Source organism: Hemiscyllium ocellatum, chromosome 2, assembly GCF_020745735.1.
Source record: "Hemiscyllium ocellatum isolate sHemOce1 chromosome 2, sHemOce1.pat.X.cur, whole genome shotgun sequence".
In the NCBI taxonomy this organism is placed as follows: Eukaryota; Metazoa; Chordata; class Chondrichthyes; order Orectolobiformes; family Hemiscylliidae; genus Hemiscyllium; species Hemiscyllium ocellatum.
Window position 1 is genome coordinate 39,179,821 of NC_083402.1, and position 19,934 is coordinate 39,199,754.

Here is a 19,934-nt window from a genome sequence, read left to right on the forward strand (position 1 = left end):
AAACCTTTTTGATATAGCAATTCCTGGATTAATGTAATGTCTCATTCAAGGGAATATGTGGCTTGGCTTTCAGATTCCCAGGACACTTGGACTGGCTCTGGGGCAGATGGCACCAACACAAGCTGAATGACCTGCCTCTGAGCAGAGCCAGTCCTGAGTTTGTTGTGAGGCCCTTTTGCTAGGCCCTTGGGGATGGTTTAAACTAATTCAGTGTATAGGAATCACCAGGGATTTGGGAATCGAGAGAATTTTAGAGTAATTCATAAAAAGTGCTGGGAGAGCAGATAGCAATAGAATAATGCACAGTGAGTTAATATAGGGAGTCAGTAAGGGACAAAATAATGGAATCCAAATCATCAGGCTTACACTGCATGTTTGTGAGTATATGTGAATACATGCAGCATAGTCAATAATGTTGGAGAGTTACAGGCACAGGTTGCCATTGGAATTATGATGCTTTCCCGCCTGGCTGTGGAAGTGGTAAATATTAAGATGATCAGAAAAGATAGGAAAGAAGAAAAAAGGAGAAAGATTGATGGATCTTGATTAAGTAGAGCATTTCTGTACTGGAGAAAGAGGATGCTTCAGCGGGTTCAAGGAGAGAATTGAGTTGACGAGAGCTAAGGAGCAAGACCAGTGCAATGACATTGGTTGGTGTAATCTATCAACCACCAACTAGTGGGAAAGATGTAGAAGAACAAACCTGCAAGGAAATTAGAGGTGGAGACATCATGTAGTTATAGAGGGGAATGTTGCTGCTCTCCCGGTCAAAATGCAGGTAATTAGTGGAAGGGGCAGCAAAATTCCGAAACTGTATTCACAGAATTTCCGATGACAATAGAAGTCAAGTCCAAATAACAATCTAACGTGCAGGGTTATGAGAAAAAGGTAGGAGTTTGGTTCAAATGCAAAATGTTCAGAGAGCTGGTGCAGGCACATTCACCAGCAGAAAGCTGAACTAGTCCAGGTTCCCTGGATGCAAGGAGGCTGATTGACCACTTCTGACTGGAGTAAGGTTTAGAGTTAACTTCCTGAATTTGGTATGAGTGGTTGTGCGGATGTCTTTCAATGGTTTAATGTTTAAGCTTTTTAGTCCCATGTATTCTTAACAGTGTCAGAAAACAATGACAAAGTAATCAAATCCTTGAGTATGTAAGATAACCACGTCCCTTCACAACGTAGCAAGAATCCAATTTTTGTGTGTGTATGTTAATTTGTCCAGATGTGCTGATGTGACGTTGTGCTCTGGGTTTTCCATAGGCTAATGCTTTGCTAAAGAGGTTATTCCATAGTATCTAATCAGTTCAGTGTGACTTTAAAGATAGTACATTATGTACATCTTCTGACTGGGTTTGTTAAGCAGATAAAGAATGCAGCCTTTTGCTGCATTTCCACAAAACAAAATGCTCGCATTCTGTAGACAAGAGACTTTGACTGCTCTTACTTAAAAATACTTGCTTATTGCAAATCTGGAGGTGATTGAAAATCGAGAATACTGAAGATCTGCTAGTATCAGCAGAGAGAGAAATGGAGTTAGTGTTTCAGATTAATGACCTTTTCCCAAATATTTCAAAGACCCAGTGACCTGCTTGTCTCTCTACAGATGCTGCAAAATCTTTTGAGTATCTCTAGCATTCTCCTGTCTTACTGCAGATGCTAAAAATCTAAAATAATGCAGTTTTTGCACTATTCATAGGAGTCGTTCCGTGAATCTGTAACTACTATAATAAATAAGACATAATACGGCCCACATACAATCATATCAATGCCTTTCACGAGACTGCAGATTTATCCTTTTTTAGTTTGAATGCAACAGGAGTTGAAATCTTTACTTATTACGATGGGCGATTACAAGGGGCACTTGGACACAAACTTAAAATACATGCCTACACTTGAGTAGTATCGAAAGTAATAAACAATTAACAAAATGGTGAGAATGCTGCTTTCGGGAAGTATGTTAACTTCACTTTTTTTTTGTAAAGCTAAATATTGGAAATGCAGATGGACCTTTTTAGCTATAAATCTGATAATTTTCCACTTCTGTAGTTAGTAAGCTTTGTACTGGCACGTTATTTGCCATCCTTATTTTGTTTACTTGGAGGTTCTAAAGAAAATGAAATTACATGCACAAAAGCTAAAACTCCTACAGTTATGTCCTGAAAGACTGAAATCCTGCTGCTACTAGATCCATAAGACCTAGGAGCACAAATTAGGCTGTTTGGCCCATCGAATCTGCTCTGCCATTCAATCATGGCTGATCAGTTTATCATCTCCATTCTCCTGCTTTCTCCCTGTAACCCTTGATCCCTTTTGATACTCAAGAACCTATCTATCTCAGTCTTAAATATACTTACCTTCAAAACAAAATGCAATCTATCGTTCCAGGTTTTTCACTAGTCAGACAGCTGTTTTCCCAGTATAGATAAGAGTTATGCCTGGGGACCCTATGGACTCCTTATTGTATCACATTTTGAAGAAATTGCCCAGAAAATTTGAATTTTCTCACTGGGTGTCTCTCTCAAACTCTCCATTTAAATCTGAGACTTTGGGTGGTTCCAATAAAATTAAGTAAAATAATTAAACAAGAAAAGTTAGACAATTAAATGTATTGTTGAACACCTAAATAACTAACAGACCTCATACACTCAAACGGGTGGTGAGGATGACAAAGTCTGAAGAAGGATATGGACAGGTAAGTGAGTTGACAAAAATTGCAGATGGAATATAATGTAGGGAGACACAAGGTTTTTCACTTTAGCAGGATGTATAGAGGACCTGAAAACCAATTTGATTGGAAAAAGACTACAGAAAGGTAGAGAACAGTGGGATTTGGGAGTCCTTGTCGATGAATCTCAAAAAGCTTGCACCCTGGTCAGTGGGTAATCAGGAATGCAATTGGAATATTGGTCTTTGATTTAAAGGGAATGGAATGTGAAAATAGAGAAGGTTTACTAAAATTATTCAAGACTTTAGTTGGCCCACGGTTGGAATACTGTGCATAGCTTTGGGTCCCTTATCTGCAGAAATATACACTCGCGTTAGAGGCAGTCTAGAGAAAATTCACTGGGCTGATAACAGATATGGTGGATCAGACCAATGAGGAGACATTGAGTAAATTAAGCTTGTGCCCTTTGAGATATAGAAGAATGAGCAGTGACCTTAGTAAAACATAAGATTCTTGGGGTCTTGACAAGCTAGATGCAGAATTTTTGTTTCCCCTGTGGGAGAGTATAGGAGCAGAGGGTGCAATCTCGGAATAAAGGGTTGCATGTTTAAGGTAGAGATGAGGAGGAATTTCTTTTGAGGGTTGTGAATTTGTGAGGGTTGGCAAGGCTGGATCGTTATGGATATTTGAGGCTGAGAATGGCAGATTTTTAATCAGTAAGGGAATCGAGGCATATGGGGGAAAGGCAGAAAAGTGGAGTTGATCATTATCAGATCAGCCATGATCTCATTGAGCCAGCATGCATAGATTATTGAGCAACTTACTGTTTCAATAGAGTCAAGTGGAGTTATTTCTGAGCTGATGGATACTAGCAGAACAGCAGCGTTGAGTTACATTTCCTTTTGAATTATTATAAGGTAATTTGACTTTTATGATGGATATATTGGACCTGTAAAGAAGTTTTTTCAAATCTTTTCCAAAATGTCAGTGAATGATTTGAAATGAAATGTAATTTAAGAAAGGAAAGTATTTTGCTTAATTTGGCACTGCTCAAACCGAACAGTATTAACAAAAATAGCAAATCGTGCATGGACCGATGAATGAATTAGCAAGAAATGCCATTACAATGGCAACTAAATCTTTCTACAAGTATCTCCTTAAGTCCTAACATGAAATGGCTGATGTACTGCAATTTCAATTTGGAGATGCACTGCAAAAGAATTTTCTATTTTAATTGATATTAATTTGATTCCCTTTAGTGGGGATGGCATTCCCTGTGGATTTGCTTGCTGAGTTGGAGCATGAAGACATTGAGCATTCAGCTGAGGAATACATGTCTAATCTTCTGTACGGTGACCCCGAGAAGCTGGAATATTTTACCCTACCCAACAGAAGGAAGGTAGGAAGCTCAGCACATCTACTTCAGGCTTTCTGGTGCGAAACGAAATCATCACACAAATTCTGTGCAGTGAACCCCCACCCAACTATAGCCAAAAGTGCTTACATGATATTATGTAGAACATGGTCTAAATATTATTGTGATGTGACATTTGAATGTACTGTGCTTTTTCTCTTATTATTATTGTGTTTTTAATTTATACTATGGTTTCATGGCAGCACCGTTAACCAAAAACTTTAAGTAAACGTATTGGATTGATATAGAAAGCTAGAGCATGTTACTAGTATAATTAATATGTTACTCTTTTTTCTCTGGTAAATCAAACACAGACCACAGAGAGTACCTAATGCATTAATTTGAAAAGGATCTGTATAAGTAAATGTGATAAATTCCATTTTTCAGTGTGCTGCAATATAACGCCCTGAAACTTGCTTTTTCATGTAGCTTTTACCATTTAGATGTAAACACCACATATTACTGAGAGCAGGCAGCATTCGAGGAGCAGGATTCCTGATGAAGGGTTTATGAACAAAACGTCAACTCTCCTGCTCCTCTGATGCTGCCTGACCTACTTGCTTTTTCAGCACCACACTCTTGACTGATCTCCAGCATCTGCAGTCCTCACTTTCTCCTATATTACTTCGAGCAGTTTCTTTTTGGTTTGTACTATATTAAATTGTAGTTGGTAATGAATCTATCTTGTAAGGTGGTTTAAGAGGAATGTAGGCGATCTGAGTAAGTATTCAGATTCACAGTCTGTGTATTCACTGAATACTCAACTCTCAAGGGCATTGCAGCCAATACCTAAACATCCATGTCAAAAATATGGTTTGTTTACTACAGAAAGAAATTCTTCTTTTTTTACATTCATATTTATGGACCCTTGTTTCTTATGCAATTTTTAATAAAGAGATTATTTTAGCAATTTTGGTCCAGTGTGGAAGTACGTTTTAATAGTTGCTGCATTAATACATTTGGGAAGGTGGTGGACCAGCAATATAGAACTCCATGTTCGTGGAACATGGGTTTGAATTCCACCATGACAGATGTAAAATTTGAATTTATTAAAATCTAGAATAAAGAGCTGGCTGTTTGATGACAATGCAACCACAGTTGATGACTGTAAAAATGCATCTGGTTCACTAATGTCATCCTTGCCTGCATAGGACTCCAGACTCGCAGTAATGTGATTGACTCTGACTCTTAACTGCGCTGTGTTGAGAGTCTGTTGCTGGAAAAGCGCAGCATCCGAGAAGCAGGAGAAGGAGCTCTGGCCAGAAACATCGATTTTCCAGCTCCTCGGATGCTGCCTGACCTGCTCTACTTTTCCAACGCACTCTCAACTCTGATCTCCAGCATCTGCAGACCTCACTGTCCCTCTTAACTGCACTCTGGCCAGTTAGGAATGGGCAATAAATCCTGGTCCAGCCAGTGAGCCCACGTTCTGTAAACAAGTGACGTAAAGTTTAAAAAAAAAGAACCGGAAATTCCCAGGTTTGATCTCCGATCTTGCGTTAGTTGGTTTTGACTAGAGTAAAGGTGTATGTGAGGGAAGAATTGAATGTGAGGGAAGAATTGAGCTTGGCTGTGATGTTCCTCACTTGTAAGTGTACTTGTTTATAATGGTTAGATGGATGAAGTACAGATGATTTCTGTGAAGATGGTTTGTTCACCTGCCTATGCCAGTTTTGTTCTGTGAAATCACATAAGCACAGTCCTGCAGATGCTATAAATTCAAAAGAAAAGCATGAATAATTGGAATATTCAGGTCTCGCAACATATGTGGAAAGAGAAACAAAGTTAGCATTTCAAGTCTTAGACATTTCAGCAAAACTGGTAAAAGTTAAATACTTGAGTAAACACATGAAATCGTGGGGGAATAAATTTGCATATAGAAAGCACTTTATATAATCAGACACATCAAAGTATCTTGCAGTCAATTAAGTTCTTGTTGAAGTCTAGTCACTGTGATAATATAGGAAACATGGCAACCACTTTGTTTACAGCAAGCTCCTGCAATCAGCAATGGGACAATGAGTATTTCATCTGTTTTTCTGATGTTGGCTGAAGGATAAATATTGGTGAGACACCAGGGATCTCATCTGTACTGTTCTTCAAGTAATAACATGGGAGCTTTTATGTCCAGCAAAGCAGACAGACTTCTTTAACGTCTCATTAAAAGATGGCACCTTCAACAGTGAAATACGGGGATCCAAGATGGCGGCGACCCAGCAAGACTGAGTCCACAGTGCTCTACCCAAAACTTGGGAAAAGTGGGCTATCCACCCCCACCACACTCACTAAACCATTTATAATAGTTGTTAACCTTAAATAGTTACCTATTAGTACATTTAAATAGTCTAATACTAGCTGGAAAATGAGTAAAGGGAAGGGAACAGGCGGCTCTAAGAAAGCAGGGACCCCTCCCCCACCCTCTCCTTCTTCATCTGCAACAAAGGTGTCTTCAGCTACTTCAGGAGATTTACCAATGAAGATGAGCTTTGAGGAGATGTTTGCCAGGTGGGAGGCGAAGATTGATGCTTTTATCGAAGTGCTTCTCTGCTCTGCTGAGACTCAATCAGCCGAGCTGCAGAAGCAGGGCAGAGACATTCAGGAATTGGAGTGCCGAGTCAGAGAGGTGGAGTCGAAGGCCGCAGCCTCAGAGACTGGGATAAAATCAACAGCCGACCACATCCGTTTTCTCGAGAATCGAGTCCAGAACTTAGAAAACCACATTGATGACCTCGAAAATCGATGTTGTAGAAAAAATATTCGGTTGTTGGGCCTGCCCGAGCAGGAAGAGGGAGGTCAGCTGACAGCATTCTTAGAGCATTGGCTGCCACAACTTTTAAATCTGCATAATGGATCAGGCCAGGTAAGGGTAGAATGGGCCTACCGGGTCACAGTACGTGGGCCCGGCTCAACCCAGCGCCCACGCCCAGTCCTGTTCCAGCTGCAGAGCTATAGGGAGAGGCAGATGCTCCTGGAAGCCTCAAGAAATCTGGGAAAAGATCCCCAAGCTATGACCCACAAAGGATCCAGGATCATGCTGTTCCAGGACTTCTCCCCAGCTTTGGTCCGAAAGAGGAAGGCATTCGATGAGGCGAAGAAGCGTTTAAGGGACTTAAATATCCAGTACTCCTTACGATATCCAGCGACGCTACGCCTTAGCCACGAAGGATCCATATATAACTTCGGATCACCGGAGAAGGCTAAGGAATTCTTGGACTCTCTTAAATAAACTGTAAGAGATTGTGGACGCTGGTCTGCCTTTCCCATTATTTTGGTTTACATCCCTTCATCTTTTCTTATCTTTCCCCCTATGTGTGTATGTATATATATATATATATATATATATATATGTTGGGGCGTTTGGTTAATGTTGATGGGGAGAGGTGGTTACCTTATTCTATTTTACTTCTGTTTTTAGGAGTGGGGTTGTTTTTCTTTCCCCTGTTATTTTGTGGTATTATATTTAAGTATTACATGTTGAGATTGTAATCTTATAGTTATATATGGTATTAATATTCCCAAATATATTTAGATGTGGGTGTGGGTGGGGGTGGGGTGTTCACTGTTAACTCTAGCTTTATATTATATTTGAATTCTCCTCATTTTATTGAGGAACACCTGGGTCAAGGGTGGGGCACTGGTTGGAAGAGGGTAAGATGGACTGTGGGAGAGGAAGTGACACTCCCTGGGAACAAGGGAGAAAATCTCCAATTTGGAATGTTTTATATTTTTTATACTTAGAAAGAGTTTTTTGTTATATTGTTTTGAGTGTATCAGAGAATCTTTACTTTTGTAAATCTTGTATGCTCCATGCTCGGGATGTTCTAGATAGGGTTTCCCCTCCCGAGGGGTCTCGGATCTGTCCAGATGATTATGGCTGAACAGTTGGTTAAGTGGTGCACCTGGAATGTCAGGGGGAGTAATTCGCCAGTTAAAAGGAAGAAAATATTATCAAATCTTAAGAAGGAGAGAGTTGATATAGCTCTCCTACAGGAGACACACCTGTCGGATAAAGAACACTTAAAATTACGACAGGGCGGATTTGATCAGGCCTTTTTTTCCTCTTTTAATTCAAAAAGCAGGGGAGTCGTTATCCTTGTCCGGAAGAACTTCCCTTTGAAAATTCTAAATCAGATAAAAGACGAATCTGGACGATATATTTTGATTAAAGCCCTCATAAATGGAGAGGAATATGGGATCTTAAATGTATACTGCCCCCAGGCACACCCCTTTAAATTCATAACGGAAGCTTTTTCAAAACTGATGGCCTTTGGTGCCCGTCATACAATTATAGGGGGAGACTTTAATTGTATTATGGATCCGGAAATAGACAGGATTCCCAAGAGTGCCGCTGGAGTATCTCCCAGATCTAGACAACTGGCGGACCTGAATAAAGAATTAGGATTGGTAGATGTATGGAGATGTCTCCATCCACAGGGTAGAGATTTTTCTTTCTACTCTAATCCACATAAATGTCACACAAGAATTGATATGTTTTTTGCCCCATCGATTTTTCTAAACTCTATAGCAACCTGTAAAATAGGTACTATAGCAATCTCTGACCATGCCGCTGTATACATGGAAACTAAGGTAAAGAACAATGGGACATCTGCTCGGCATTGGCGTATGGACCCCTTCCTGATAAAAGATAGCAAATTTTTAAAGTACTTCTCCCAAGAACTTAAAACTTTTTTAGAAATTAATACTGGTACGGCTAGCAATCCGTCAATGATGTGGGAGACCATCAAAGCTTATGCACGAGGTTTGATCATCTCCTATTCAGCGACCCAGAGGAAAATGAAGGGAGAGCAACAGCGTCTGCTCGAAGCTCGCTTAAAAGCAGCCGAAACAGCAAACGCTGATAGACCTTCTATCACAAAATTGCAGAGGATTACAGCTCTTAGGACAGCTTTAAACACCGCGCTTACTCAAACGGCTAAAAGGGAAATATTATTTGCGAAACAAAGATTATATGAATATGGCGACAAACCGGGTCGATACTTAGCATTTCTTGCAAAGAAAAAGAAAGCCCCTCAAACTATTCCGACCAAGGAAAGTACAGGTACCCTGACTCATGATCATAAAAAGATCAATGCGACCTTTAAAGAATTTTATTCTGAACTATATAGATCGCAGGATTGTGAAGATAGGATTAGGAGGATGCAGTCATTTTTTAAAAATTTGACCTTCCCGGGCCTGACTCCGGAACAGGTGTCGGCCCTAAATACCCCTTTAACAGTCCAAGAAATACTTGAGGCAATTAGGCAACTTCAGAGCGGAAAAGCACCGGGCCCGGATGGTTTTCAAGCTGAATTCTATAAAGAATTTACAGGAATATTGGTTGACCCACTTATGGATATGTATAATTTTGCGCATAGTCAGGTCTGTCTCCCGCCCACGCTGAAAGAAGCAAATATTTCTCTTATCCTCAAAAAAGGAAAAGACCCAGAAGATTGTGCATCTTACAGACCAATATCCTTACTAAATGTAGACTTTAAAATTCTCTCAAAAATGTTAGCACTAAGACTAGAAAGGGTACTGCCATATATTATAAAGGAGGACCAGACGGGATTTATTAAGGGCCGCAGATCATCCAATAATATCAGAAGGGTCTTGAATATGACCCAAGCCTGTCATCAGGGAAAGATACCAGGTGTAGTAATTTCATTGGATGCGGAAAAGGCATTCGATAGGGTTGAATGGTCATATTTATTTTACACATTGGAAAGGTTTGGCGTTGGACAGGTGTTTACCAAATGGGTTTCAACATTGTATAATGACCCCAAAGCAGCTGTTATTACTAATGGGTTAAGATCGGATGGCTTCAGTGTGGGTAGGGGCTGCCGTCAAGGATGTCCTCTCTCACCATTGTTGTTTACACTGATAATCGAACCATTAGCAGAAGCCATCCGGACTGATCCTAATATAACGGCCCCGGGATTGGTACAGGTAAACACAAAATTACCCTCTATGCAGATGACGTTCTCTTATTCCTCAGTAATCCTTTAATGTCAGTGCCTCGTCTAATTCAAGTTATTAATACATTTAGTGCATTCTCAGGCTATAAAATTAATTTTTCAAAATCGGAAGCCATGCCAATGGGTGGTCTGGCTATGATACCCCACTTAATGGACGGATCCCCTTTTCCCTTCCATTGGTCCCTGGAGGGCTTCTTATATTTAGGTATTTTTATCACGCCAGTATTTGATCAGCTGTATAGGGCTAATTTTGTACAATTAATGGAAAGGATAAGGCAGGACCTCTAGCGATGGAGAGACCTTCCGATTTCCTGGCTAGGGAGAATAGCATTAATTAAAATGAATGTTCTGCCCCGTCTCTTATATCCTATGAGAATGCTCCCGCTGATGCTGCCAAGGCTAGCCCTACGTAAATTATATGGCTGGTTGGGCTCCTTTATTTGGAACCATAGACGGCCCCTTATTAAGCTGAAGAAGCTACAGCTTCCACAGGCAAGGGGAGGACTGGACTTCCCAGACTTTAGGAAATATCAGTTAAGCTCCCTACTAAGTTACATAGCTGATTGGGTTTCATCTGATCCACAATCAATTTGGCTGGATATCGAAGCCTCCCAAGTAAAATACCCACTTATTAACCTTTTATTTTCAGATAAGAGGAAAATCATTACAGACCACTGTAAAAATCCCATAATATTAAACACAATTAAGGCCTGGAATATAATGCGGCAAAATGAGGGTAACTCACATAAAACATCCCCCCATGCACCAATAGTAGGCGCATGGGGATTCCAACCGGGGATTACAGATGTCACCTTTAAACTCTGGAGATCCAGGGGCATCTCCTGCTTAGGGGACCTATTTAAAGATGGGATCCTGATGTCCTTTGAGCAGCTGCGTCTGAAATTCGGAATACCTAATGGGGATCTCTTTCGATACTTCCAAGTTCGAGATTATATACAGAGGAAGACTACATTAATAGATAGTCTTTATAAATCAGACAGAGAACGTAATGTCTTACGACCAGCGGGGGCATCCTCCGTTAGTACTATATACCATTTGCTACATGATGGAGTCTCAGGAGACATGGATGACCTGCTTAAAACATGGGAGCAGGACTTGGGGCTAGAAATCTCTGAGGATATGTGGAATGACATTTGGGAAAATGCTAGAAGAATTGCTATCTGTAACAGAACTCAGGTTATCCAACTAAAGATACTTCATAGGGCCCATATAGCTCCGGCTCGACTGGCAAAATTTAAGGCAGGAGCATCTCCAATGTGTCCTAAATGCAAAATAGAGGTGGGTACTCTTGTACATTGTCTGTGGACTTGTCAGAAAATCCGCAGATACTGGACTAAAGTGGCAAATACCCTGACAGAAATTTTAGGAACGGAAATTAGGGTGGACCCTGTATCTCTCCTTTTGGGCTTTTCGAACCTCTCATCTCTGGATATGCATGGGAAGAGACTATTTTCTATTCTCTCTTTCTGTGCAAGGAAAAATATTTTGGTGAACTGGGTGGCTGAGGGCCCCCCTGGACTTTCAAATTGGCACAGATTAATTATGGAATATATCCCCCTTGACTTCCTCACAAATATGGTGCACCGAAAGACTGAATTATTTTATAAAATATGGCAGCCCTTTTTGAATTATATAAATGCAGATATTTCGGCTATCCTAACAAGGGCTTTTATTTAGTGAAGATTTCAGACCGGGCTGCTCCGGGGCCCCTTGGGAGAGGAATCCTGCGCGAATACGGGTTTTATTATATTTGATGTTTATACATTCCGAGCATGTAAGAGACTTAGGTATACACTCTGGTTAGTTATAGGTTAGATTAGTAGAAAGTTGAGTTTTTTTTTCTTTTTTCGTTTCTTTTTTTTTCTTTTTTTGTTTTCTTTCTTTCTCTTTTCTTTGTTAAATTATGACTATTGTATATATGATTTAATTGTACATCAATGTTTGTATTTGAGAGTTTTGTTTATTTTTGTAAATTTGCAAAAATGTTAAATTTCAATAAAAATATCTACAAAAAAAACAGTGAAATACTCGGGCAATGCCAAGAATTTTACCAACTGGTCCAATCGAAAGATATGGTGATGTTCCTGGAGTTTGTTCAGATCATCATTGATATACTGAAGAAGGCTGAGGATAGAGTGGTCAGAGTTGAAGTAACGGGGGAATTAAGATGAAGGGCCACCAGAGGCATTTGCCAGCTGAACAAAGGTGTTCCACAAAGTGATTCCCCAGTCAATGTTTGGGCTCCCTTGAGTAAGAGATTGCATTGTGGGTAGTAAATACAGTAGACTCCATTTTGAAAGAAGTACAGAGAAATATCTATCATCTAGAAGGAATGTTTAGAACCTTGATGAGAAAGGAGAAGGTAAAAGAGTGTCACATCTCCAGTGTTTGCATGGAAATGTGCAACGGAAACAGAAGAGGGTAATGGGCTGATTATCCGAGTAGACCAGAGTATTGAGGAAGTAATTAACCTTTCAAAGTGCTGAAAAGGGAAGGGATACCATTTACACTCTCCTGCCCTCTCCCCTATCTGCCCATTCTGTCAGGGTAGCTTGGTCAGTTGCACTTGTGTCTGAGTCCCAAAGTTCTGAGTTCAAATCCCACTCCAGGATTTAAGCATGTAGCAGCAGAACTGGGAAAATGGAACAGAGTCCTTTTCAGGACGGAGAGAGTGAGAAAGTGTAGTCAAGCTACTTCTGGAGACTGTGGACTTGTAGGTTAGTAGCCTATCCCCATAAATCAAGAGATCAAAAGGATAAGACAAGTCACAAGATCACGTGAAGGCAACAGAAAGTAGGAAATTGGAAGTAAAGTTGAAATTTTCCAGTTGAACTGAAAGCCGGAAATATCTTGCTCAAAACCTGACTCATTACTATCTTTTCCCAGTTTTGATAGAAGGCCACAGATAGGAACATCGTGTTATGTTACATTAAGCTACTTGCCCACCAGCTTCATGTTTCCAATGCTTACTACTTCTACTTCAACATATTTACTGCTTTTTTGCTGCTCTTATTGTTAACAAATCACTTGCTGTTAGTAAAATAGATTTAGGAAAGAATCTGAGCTGTTGTCAGAGAGAAATGCAAAGAAACAAATGGCTGTGTATTACTTGTTTGGGAAAAGATGTGGAATGAGAAACACTGGTCCCCCCTGCTTTTTAAGGGGAAAGTGAGATCTGCAGATGCTGGAGATCAGAGCTGAAAATGTGTTGCTGGAAAAGCGCAGCAGGTCAGGCAGCATCCAGGGTACAGGAAGTTCGACGTTTCGGGCATAAGCTGTTCTTCAGGAATGAGGAAAGTGTGTCCAGCAGGTTAAGATAAAAGGTAGGGAGGAGAGACTTGGGGAGGGGCGATGGAGATGCGATAGGTGGAAGGAGGTCAAGGTGAGGGTGATAGGCCGGAGTGGGGTGGGGGTGGAGAGGTCAGGAAGAAGACTGCAGGTTAGGAAGGTGGTGCTGAGTTTGAGGGATTTGACTGAGACAAGTTTGGGGGGGGGGGAAATGAGGAAACTGGAGAAATCTGAGTTTATCCCTCATGGTTGGAGGGTTCCTAGGCGGAAGATGAGGCGCTCTTCCTCCAACCGTCGTGTTGTTATGGTCTGGCGATGGAGGAGTCTAAGGACCTGCATGTCCTTGGTGGAGTGGGAGTGGGAGGGGGAGTTAAAGTGTTGAGCCACGGGGTGGTTGGGTTGGTTGGTCCGGGTGTCCCAGAGGTGTTCTCTGAAACGTTCCGCAAGTAGGCGGCCTGTCTCCCCAATTATAGAGGAGGCCACATCGAGTGCAACGGATGCAATCCTGTCTCCCCAATATAGAGGAGGCCATATCGGGTGCAGAGGATGCAATGAGTTTCCTCATTTCCCCTCCCCCCCCCCCCCCCCCCCCCCCAACCTTGTCTCAGTCAAATCCCTCGAACTCAGCACCGCCTTCCTAACCTGCATCTTCTTCCCGACCTCTCCACCCCCCCCTACCCCACTCCGGCCTATCACCCTCACCTTGACCTCCTTCCACCTATCGCATCTCCATCGCCCCTCCCCCAAGTCCCTCCTCCCTACCTTTTATCTTAGCTTGCTGGACACACATTCCTCATTCCTGAAGAAGGGCTTATGCCCGAAACGTCGAATCTCCTGTTCCTTGGATGCTGCCTGATCTGCTGCGCTTTTCCAGCAACACATTTTCAACCCCCCTGCTTTTTAAGCCAACCCATACCTGAGTGGATTCCGGTCAGACATTGCTTTTACAGCCCAGCCCATTATGTATTCCTTTTTAGTTTCTGCATTTTCCAGGCTGTAATACAAATTCCTGACCTGATCCTAACAAATTCTTATCAGACGTATTCGACTTAAAATCCAATCCTGTCTCCATGGAAAGTATTCAACAGGGGAAAAAACGGATTCTGATAAACATACTGAATTAGTGAGCAACAGCGGTGTGGTGAGAAAAAAATAATGCTCATGTTTTATCACTTTTCATGTCAATCCTACCGTTTGGATTATGGATCACACATTCAGGTCACTGATTTTCCACTGATTTAATGTATGTTTCTGAAACAGATTCCAGTTAGCCTGTCCTCTGTTGCTTTTGTTCCACTTTATGGTGGCGATACGACTTATAAAGTTCTGGCTTTGTTTGCTCCCGAAAATCAGTTCACAGGTTGGTACCATATTTTCAAATGTGAATTACTAGTTGACTAATTTTGCACACTGTGTCCATACTGATCATTAAACTGCGCACATGTTTGTAGTTCAGTATTGTTTGCTAAAAGCATCGATCACTTTGATGATCAAAGAATTTCAATTGTCTTTTCTTACTTCTACAAGTTTCTGAGTTTCCCTCTGTATGTTGTTATTGGGTCTATAGAATGATTCGGATGTTGGACTAAACTCCTTTTCAGCGAAGTGTATCCGAATTGCACCACTTCTGGTAAATGTAGTAAAATGGGAAACAGGAACAGTCCTTTTTATTCCCTTAAGCCTGTCTTATCATTCACAAGAGATTAAAGCTGATTTGTGAGTTAACGTCTGTGAGGAAAAGGTGGTTAATTTTAACATTTAGAGCTTAAAAAAAGTTACCAATCTCACATCAATTGTTCCATTTTAAAAGTATCATCAGCTGCTGTTTACAAAACAGAGTTTTGACTTCCTCTGTCCGTTTATGTGTAGTGATGTTTCTGGAAATCGCTCCTGAAGAACGTGCCTCGAACATTGCCTGGTCTTAGACTACCTAACCAAAATTTATCTTTTATCCTCACTTTGCCATTATCCTTAGTATCTGAAAAACTTAGCTTTGAATTGGCTCTTTAAACTTCTAAATTCTGGACAATACAATCCCAGTTTGTGTAATTCCCTCCTTGTAAATGAATTCTTGGAGTTTAAATATTGCTCTGTTAAATCTATGCTGCATTCTTACCATATGCTAATGATATGACTGTCTACCCCATCATCTATGCGCTAAGACTTGACTGAATTGTTAATCATGTGTCCTTGTTTGCCAACTTCCTTTGCATTGTGCGTGTGTAGAGGAAGGTTGTGATGAAGCTGAACATCTACCTCTTGTTTTCCTTTTCAAGCTGTGGCACTTTACCTCGTGGATAGATGGTGGGCAACTGATGACATCATCAAAACAGCTGAGTCCTCCCGTCAGGGACCCCAGCAGGTGAATTAACATTTTCACTCTTCATTTTTAAATATAAACACAAAGTTATAAGATTATGTTTTGGAACTATCTCATTTAGAATGATATATGGAGACATGAAGGGGGTGTTGTGACCTGTCCTGAATACTGCCTGACAACAAGGTGGTTCAATGTTAAAGTGGGATCCAGGAGCCTTACTGGGTAGAAGGTATAAAATGTTCACCATCACTGTGTACAGTGGCAAAAACTTCTGTGATGACTCTTGGGTAAATAGTTAAGTTCTAATCATGGAAACATAGAATATAATAGCAGGAGTAGGCCATTTGGCCCTTTGAGCCTGTTCCACCATTTAATATGATATTGGTTGATCATCCAGCTCTTTCTAATGCTTTGTGGCCTGAGCAGCTTCCTGTAGCAGGGAATTCCACAGGCTCCACACACTCTGGATGAAGATAGTTCTCCTCATCTCAGTTCTAAAAAGCTTTCCCCTTATCCTTTGATTATTATCCCTGTTGTCTGGTCATCTAGATCATCCTCCAGAATCTACTCTGTCCAAACCTGTTAGAATTTCAGAGGTTTCTATGAGAGTCTATTTCTAAGAGGTCCTCCCTTACTCTTCTAAACTCCCATGAATATCGTCTTAACCATTCCAGACCCCTCCCAGTTGGTCAGTCCTGCCATCTCAGGAATCAGTCTGGTACACCTTTGTTACGCTCCCTCCACAGCTTGAACTTCTTTCTGCAGATGAGGAGACCAAAACTGCACATAATACTCCAGGCATGGTCTTACCAACACCCTGTACAATTGCAGCAAGACATCTCTGCTTTTCTACTTTTAAGGTGGTGCTAGGCATGTAAAGTTTTATAAACTGTTTTTACTTTAAACTGTCTGTTTAATTCCAAGATAGAATGGAGTTAGGGAGAGATCTCGAGCACCACAGATTAGCATTTCTAGCCAGATGCAAGGTGCATATGATTTGTGCAACCATGAAAGTGGGCAATGAAAGGCAAGAGTCTACAATGAGTCATTGCTGTATCAGATTGCAGTTTTTTTAGGTTTTCCTCAAACTCTGATAAAGGAACTTTCAAGAATCTGAGAGAGAGAAAGCGATGGGTTTGAGGCAGCCAGTCCTCCGTCTGAAACTGAGAACATGCTGTCTTTAATTTTCACCACATAAGGTGGGCAGGACCTTTTGCTAAAATTGAAGAGACCAAATTTATGCGGATTGAGGTGAAGATTTGCCTCTCATTGGTTAGAGAGAGAAATCGTCAGCGTAACCTTTACTGTAAAATTCAATTGGGGATTGGAAGTTAGCTAGCTGAGAAAGGGAAAATGAAACCGGCTGATGGGAACTGAGAATGGCAATGGACTGATTCCAACAGTAATAAGTGGCCACTTGAGTGACAGATTAAAGTCTTACCATGGTGTAGGAGTTTGGTTAGTGTAAAAGTTTAAACAGAATCTCAGAATTGTTACTGTGCAGAAGGAGGCCATTCAGCCCAGCGTGCATGCACCAGCTCTGAATACTGTATTTTAAACCAGTGCCAATCTCATGGCTTTACCTTGTAACCCTTGCACATGTTTTATATTTAAATAATCATCTGATACCCATTTAAATAGCTCAATTGAACCTCCTTCCACCACATGTTCAGGCAATTCATTCCAGACTCTAACAAGTCACTTTGTGAAAAAGCTTTTTATTACTTCACACCTGCTTCTTTTACAAAACACTTTTTAATTCAGCCGTCAGGATATTGATCCATTGAAGAGGATGACTTTCTTTCTATCCACTCTGTCCTGACCCCTCATGATTTTGAATACCTCTATTAAATCTCATTTTAGCCATTCCCTCTCCAAAAAAGTACAGTCCCTATTTGTCCAATCTTCCTTTGTCCCTGCGGCCTTTCCTGCAAAGCTCTATTTTTGTATATCCGTCCTAAAATGTGGTGCCCATAATTATACATCATACTCCCACTGAGACCTAACTAATGTCTTGTATAAGTTCATCATATACCCCCTGCTTTTGTACTCTCTGCCCCTATTTTTGAATACTGCGTGCTTTAATAACAGCGCCTTCTCCCTGACCCGTCATCTTTTAAAGACTTCTGTTCAAATACATCCAGGTCTCTCTGTTCCTGAACGCTTTCAAATAGTACCCATGATCTTTGTTCTTTGTTCTTTCACTCCATGTTCTTTGCACCAAAGTGTATCTGCCATCTATCCACCCTCTCCATCAACGTGTCTCTCCATCAACGTGTCAATGTCCTTTTGAAGTTTTACACTCAATGTACAGTTCTCCCAAGTTTTTATGCTGTATGCAAACTTTGAAATTGTCCCTATACTCCAATAAATGGATCATTATTTTTCCTTATAAATAAAAGATCCCAATATTAAGCCTTTTGATACTCCACTGCAGACTTCCTGAAGCCTCAAAAATATTACTTTGTTTCCAATCCCTCAGTCAATTTTCTATCTATGTTGCTTCTGTTCTTTTATTCTATAACTTTGCTCATAAATCTGTTGTGTAGCATTATAATGACCAGCTTTTGGCATTCCATGTACATCATAACAACAGCATTTTCCTCATTAACCTTCTCTATTAGCTCTTCAAGAAACCTTCCAAGATGTGTAGACATGATTTTTCCCTTAGTTTGATTTGGAAGAGTCAACACAATGTTTTTCCATGTGACTATTAGTTCTGTCCCACATCATTGTTTTGAGAAGTCTCCCTGCCACATAAGTTAAAGTGACTGGTCCAGTAATTGCACACCAATCCTGTTGGACAAATCTTTTATAATCTTTTTGAACAAGGGCATAATATTTGCAATTCTGCAGTACTCTGGCACCATCCTCCTGAGGACGTTTGAAAGATTAATATCAGTGCATATTCAATTTTCACACCCCTGTCATCCTTCAATACTCTTGAAGCATTTAATCCAGTCCTGATGCCTTATCAACTTTAAGTACTGATGCAGCTTATTTAATACGTTCTCCTTCCCAATTTAAAACCCTTCCAATAATTGAGTTTCTTGCTCTGTCACTGGATCTATGCAGCTGCCTCCTAGGTAAAGACAAGTGTGCAGTATTCAATTAACAGTATTTTAAAATGTAACTTCCCTTTTTAGTTCCGAATTGACCCTACTTCTTTTACAACCATTTTGTACTCATGATATGCTTATAAATTAATTTAGGATTTCCTTTTATGTTTGCTGCCAATCTTTTTTCATAAACTTCTTCCATTTCTCCTGTTTGCCTTTCCAACTCTTCCTTCACTGGAATGTTTTCACTGATCTGTAGATGGTACAAGGTGGCTGGTTCATACTGATCAGGATCTTCTTATTAGTTATTAACCACAATTTTTAGAGCAGGAAACTTGAACCTGGTTTTCTTTAGGTTCAAAGTCGCTTTTACTGCAGAGAACATGGAGAGCTCCTGAGCTGATAGGAGATCATATAGCTTCTCACTATCTTGTTCACAACCCAAAACTGTTCAGCTACCTGAGAACCGATCACCTTGTTGTTAGTAGCAGAAGGCCTTTGTCGTCTATATCTAACTGGTCACTAGTCCACAGAGAAATCAGCTACATGTTCCTGGATGAATCTCCATTCATACATACACTTGACTCTACCTTGTCTGCACCTTCTCCTACTACTGCTTCAACTGGCAGTGATGTGTTTAGCTCAGTTGGCTGGATGGCTGGTTTGTGATGCAGAGCATTGCCAACAGCATGGGTGCATTTTCCGTATCGGTTGAGGTTAGCATGGAGGATTCTTCTTCCTCTCAACCACTCCCCTCATGTGGTGACCTTCAAGTTAAACCATCACCCTTTCTTTCTCTTTCTTCCTTCTTTTCTCTTTTTTCTCCTTTTTTTTCCCTCTTTTTTCCTTTTTCTCTTTTTTCTCTCTTTCTCTCTTTCTTTTTCTCTCTTTCTTTCTCTCTCTCTCTCTCTCTCTCTCTCTCTCTCTCTCTCATGAGAGAGTAGTCCTGTGGTCTGGTAAGACTATGGTGACTTTACCTTTTGAACAATGCTTACACTGACTGCCTGGTTACTTGCTTTCAAAATGTGCAGTAATACTGCAGCAATCCTTGTTTTTAAAAAAATTGCCTTTTTCTCCCATTTCAGTTTATGATTTAAAAAGGTAATGTCTTTACCACCTGCTTTGTTATTCACAGAGCCCCAGGTTTGTTTGTCCCCACTTTCCCTTTTGAGGAAATGTAACTTTGTGCCCA

The 19,934-nt window shown here is 40.6% G+C and overlaps 1 protein-coding gene across 5 annotated transcripts in view; it reads left to right on the top strand.

The window, feature by feature from the left end:
• Window positions 1-19,934, top strand: part of LOC132822701 (soluble lamin-associated protein of 75 kDa-like) — a 109,315-nt gene that overhangs the window by 43,193 nt on the left and 46,188 nt on the right. For 4 of the 5 annotated variants that reach the window (XM_060835980.1, XM_060835971.1, XM_060835998.1 and 1 more), the window contains exons 2-4: window positions 3,925-4,064; window positions 14,624-14,723; window positions 15,640-15,725. In XM_060835980.1, the coding sequence (XP_060691963.1) occupies window positions 3,930-4,064; window positions 14,624-14,723; window positions 15,640-15,725 (321 nt within the window). In that variant the 5' untranslated portion in view covers window positions 3,925-3,929. Of the gene's footprint in view, window positions 1-3,924; window positions 4,065-14,623; window positions 14,724-15,639; window positions 15,726-19,934 lie in introns of those variants that run through there. The other variant, XM_060836006.1, reaches the window with a different exon arrangement.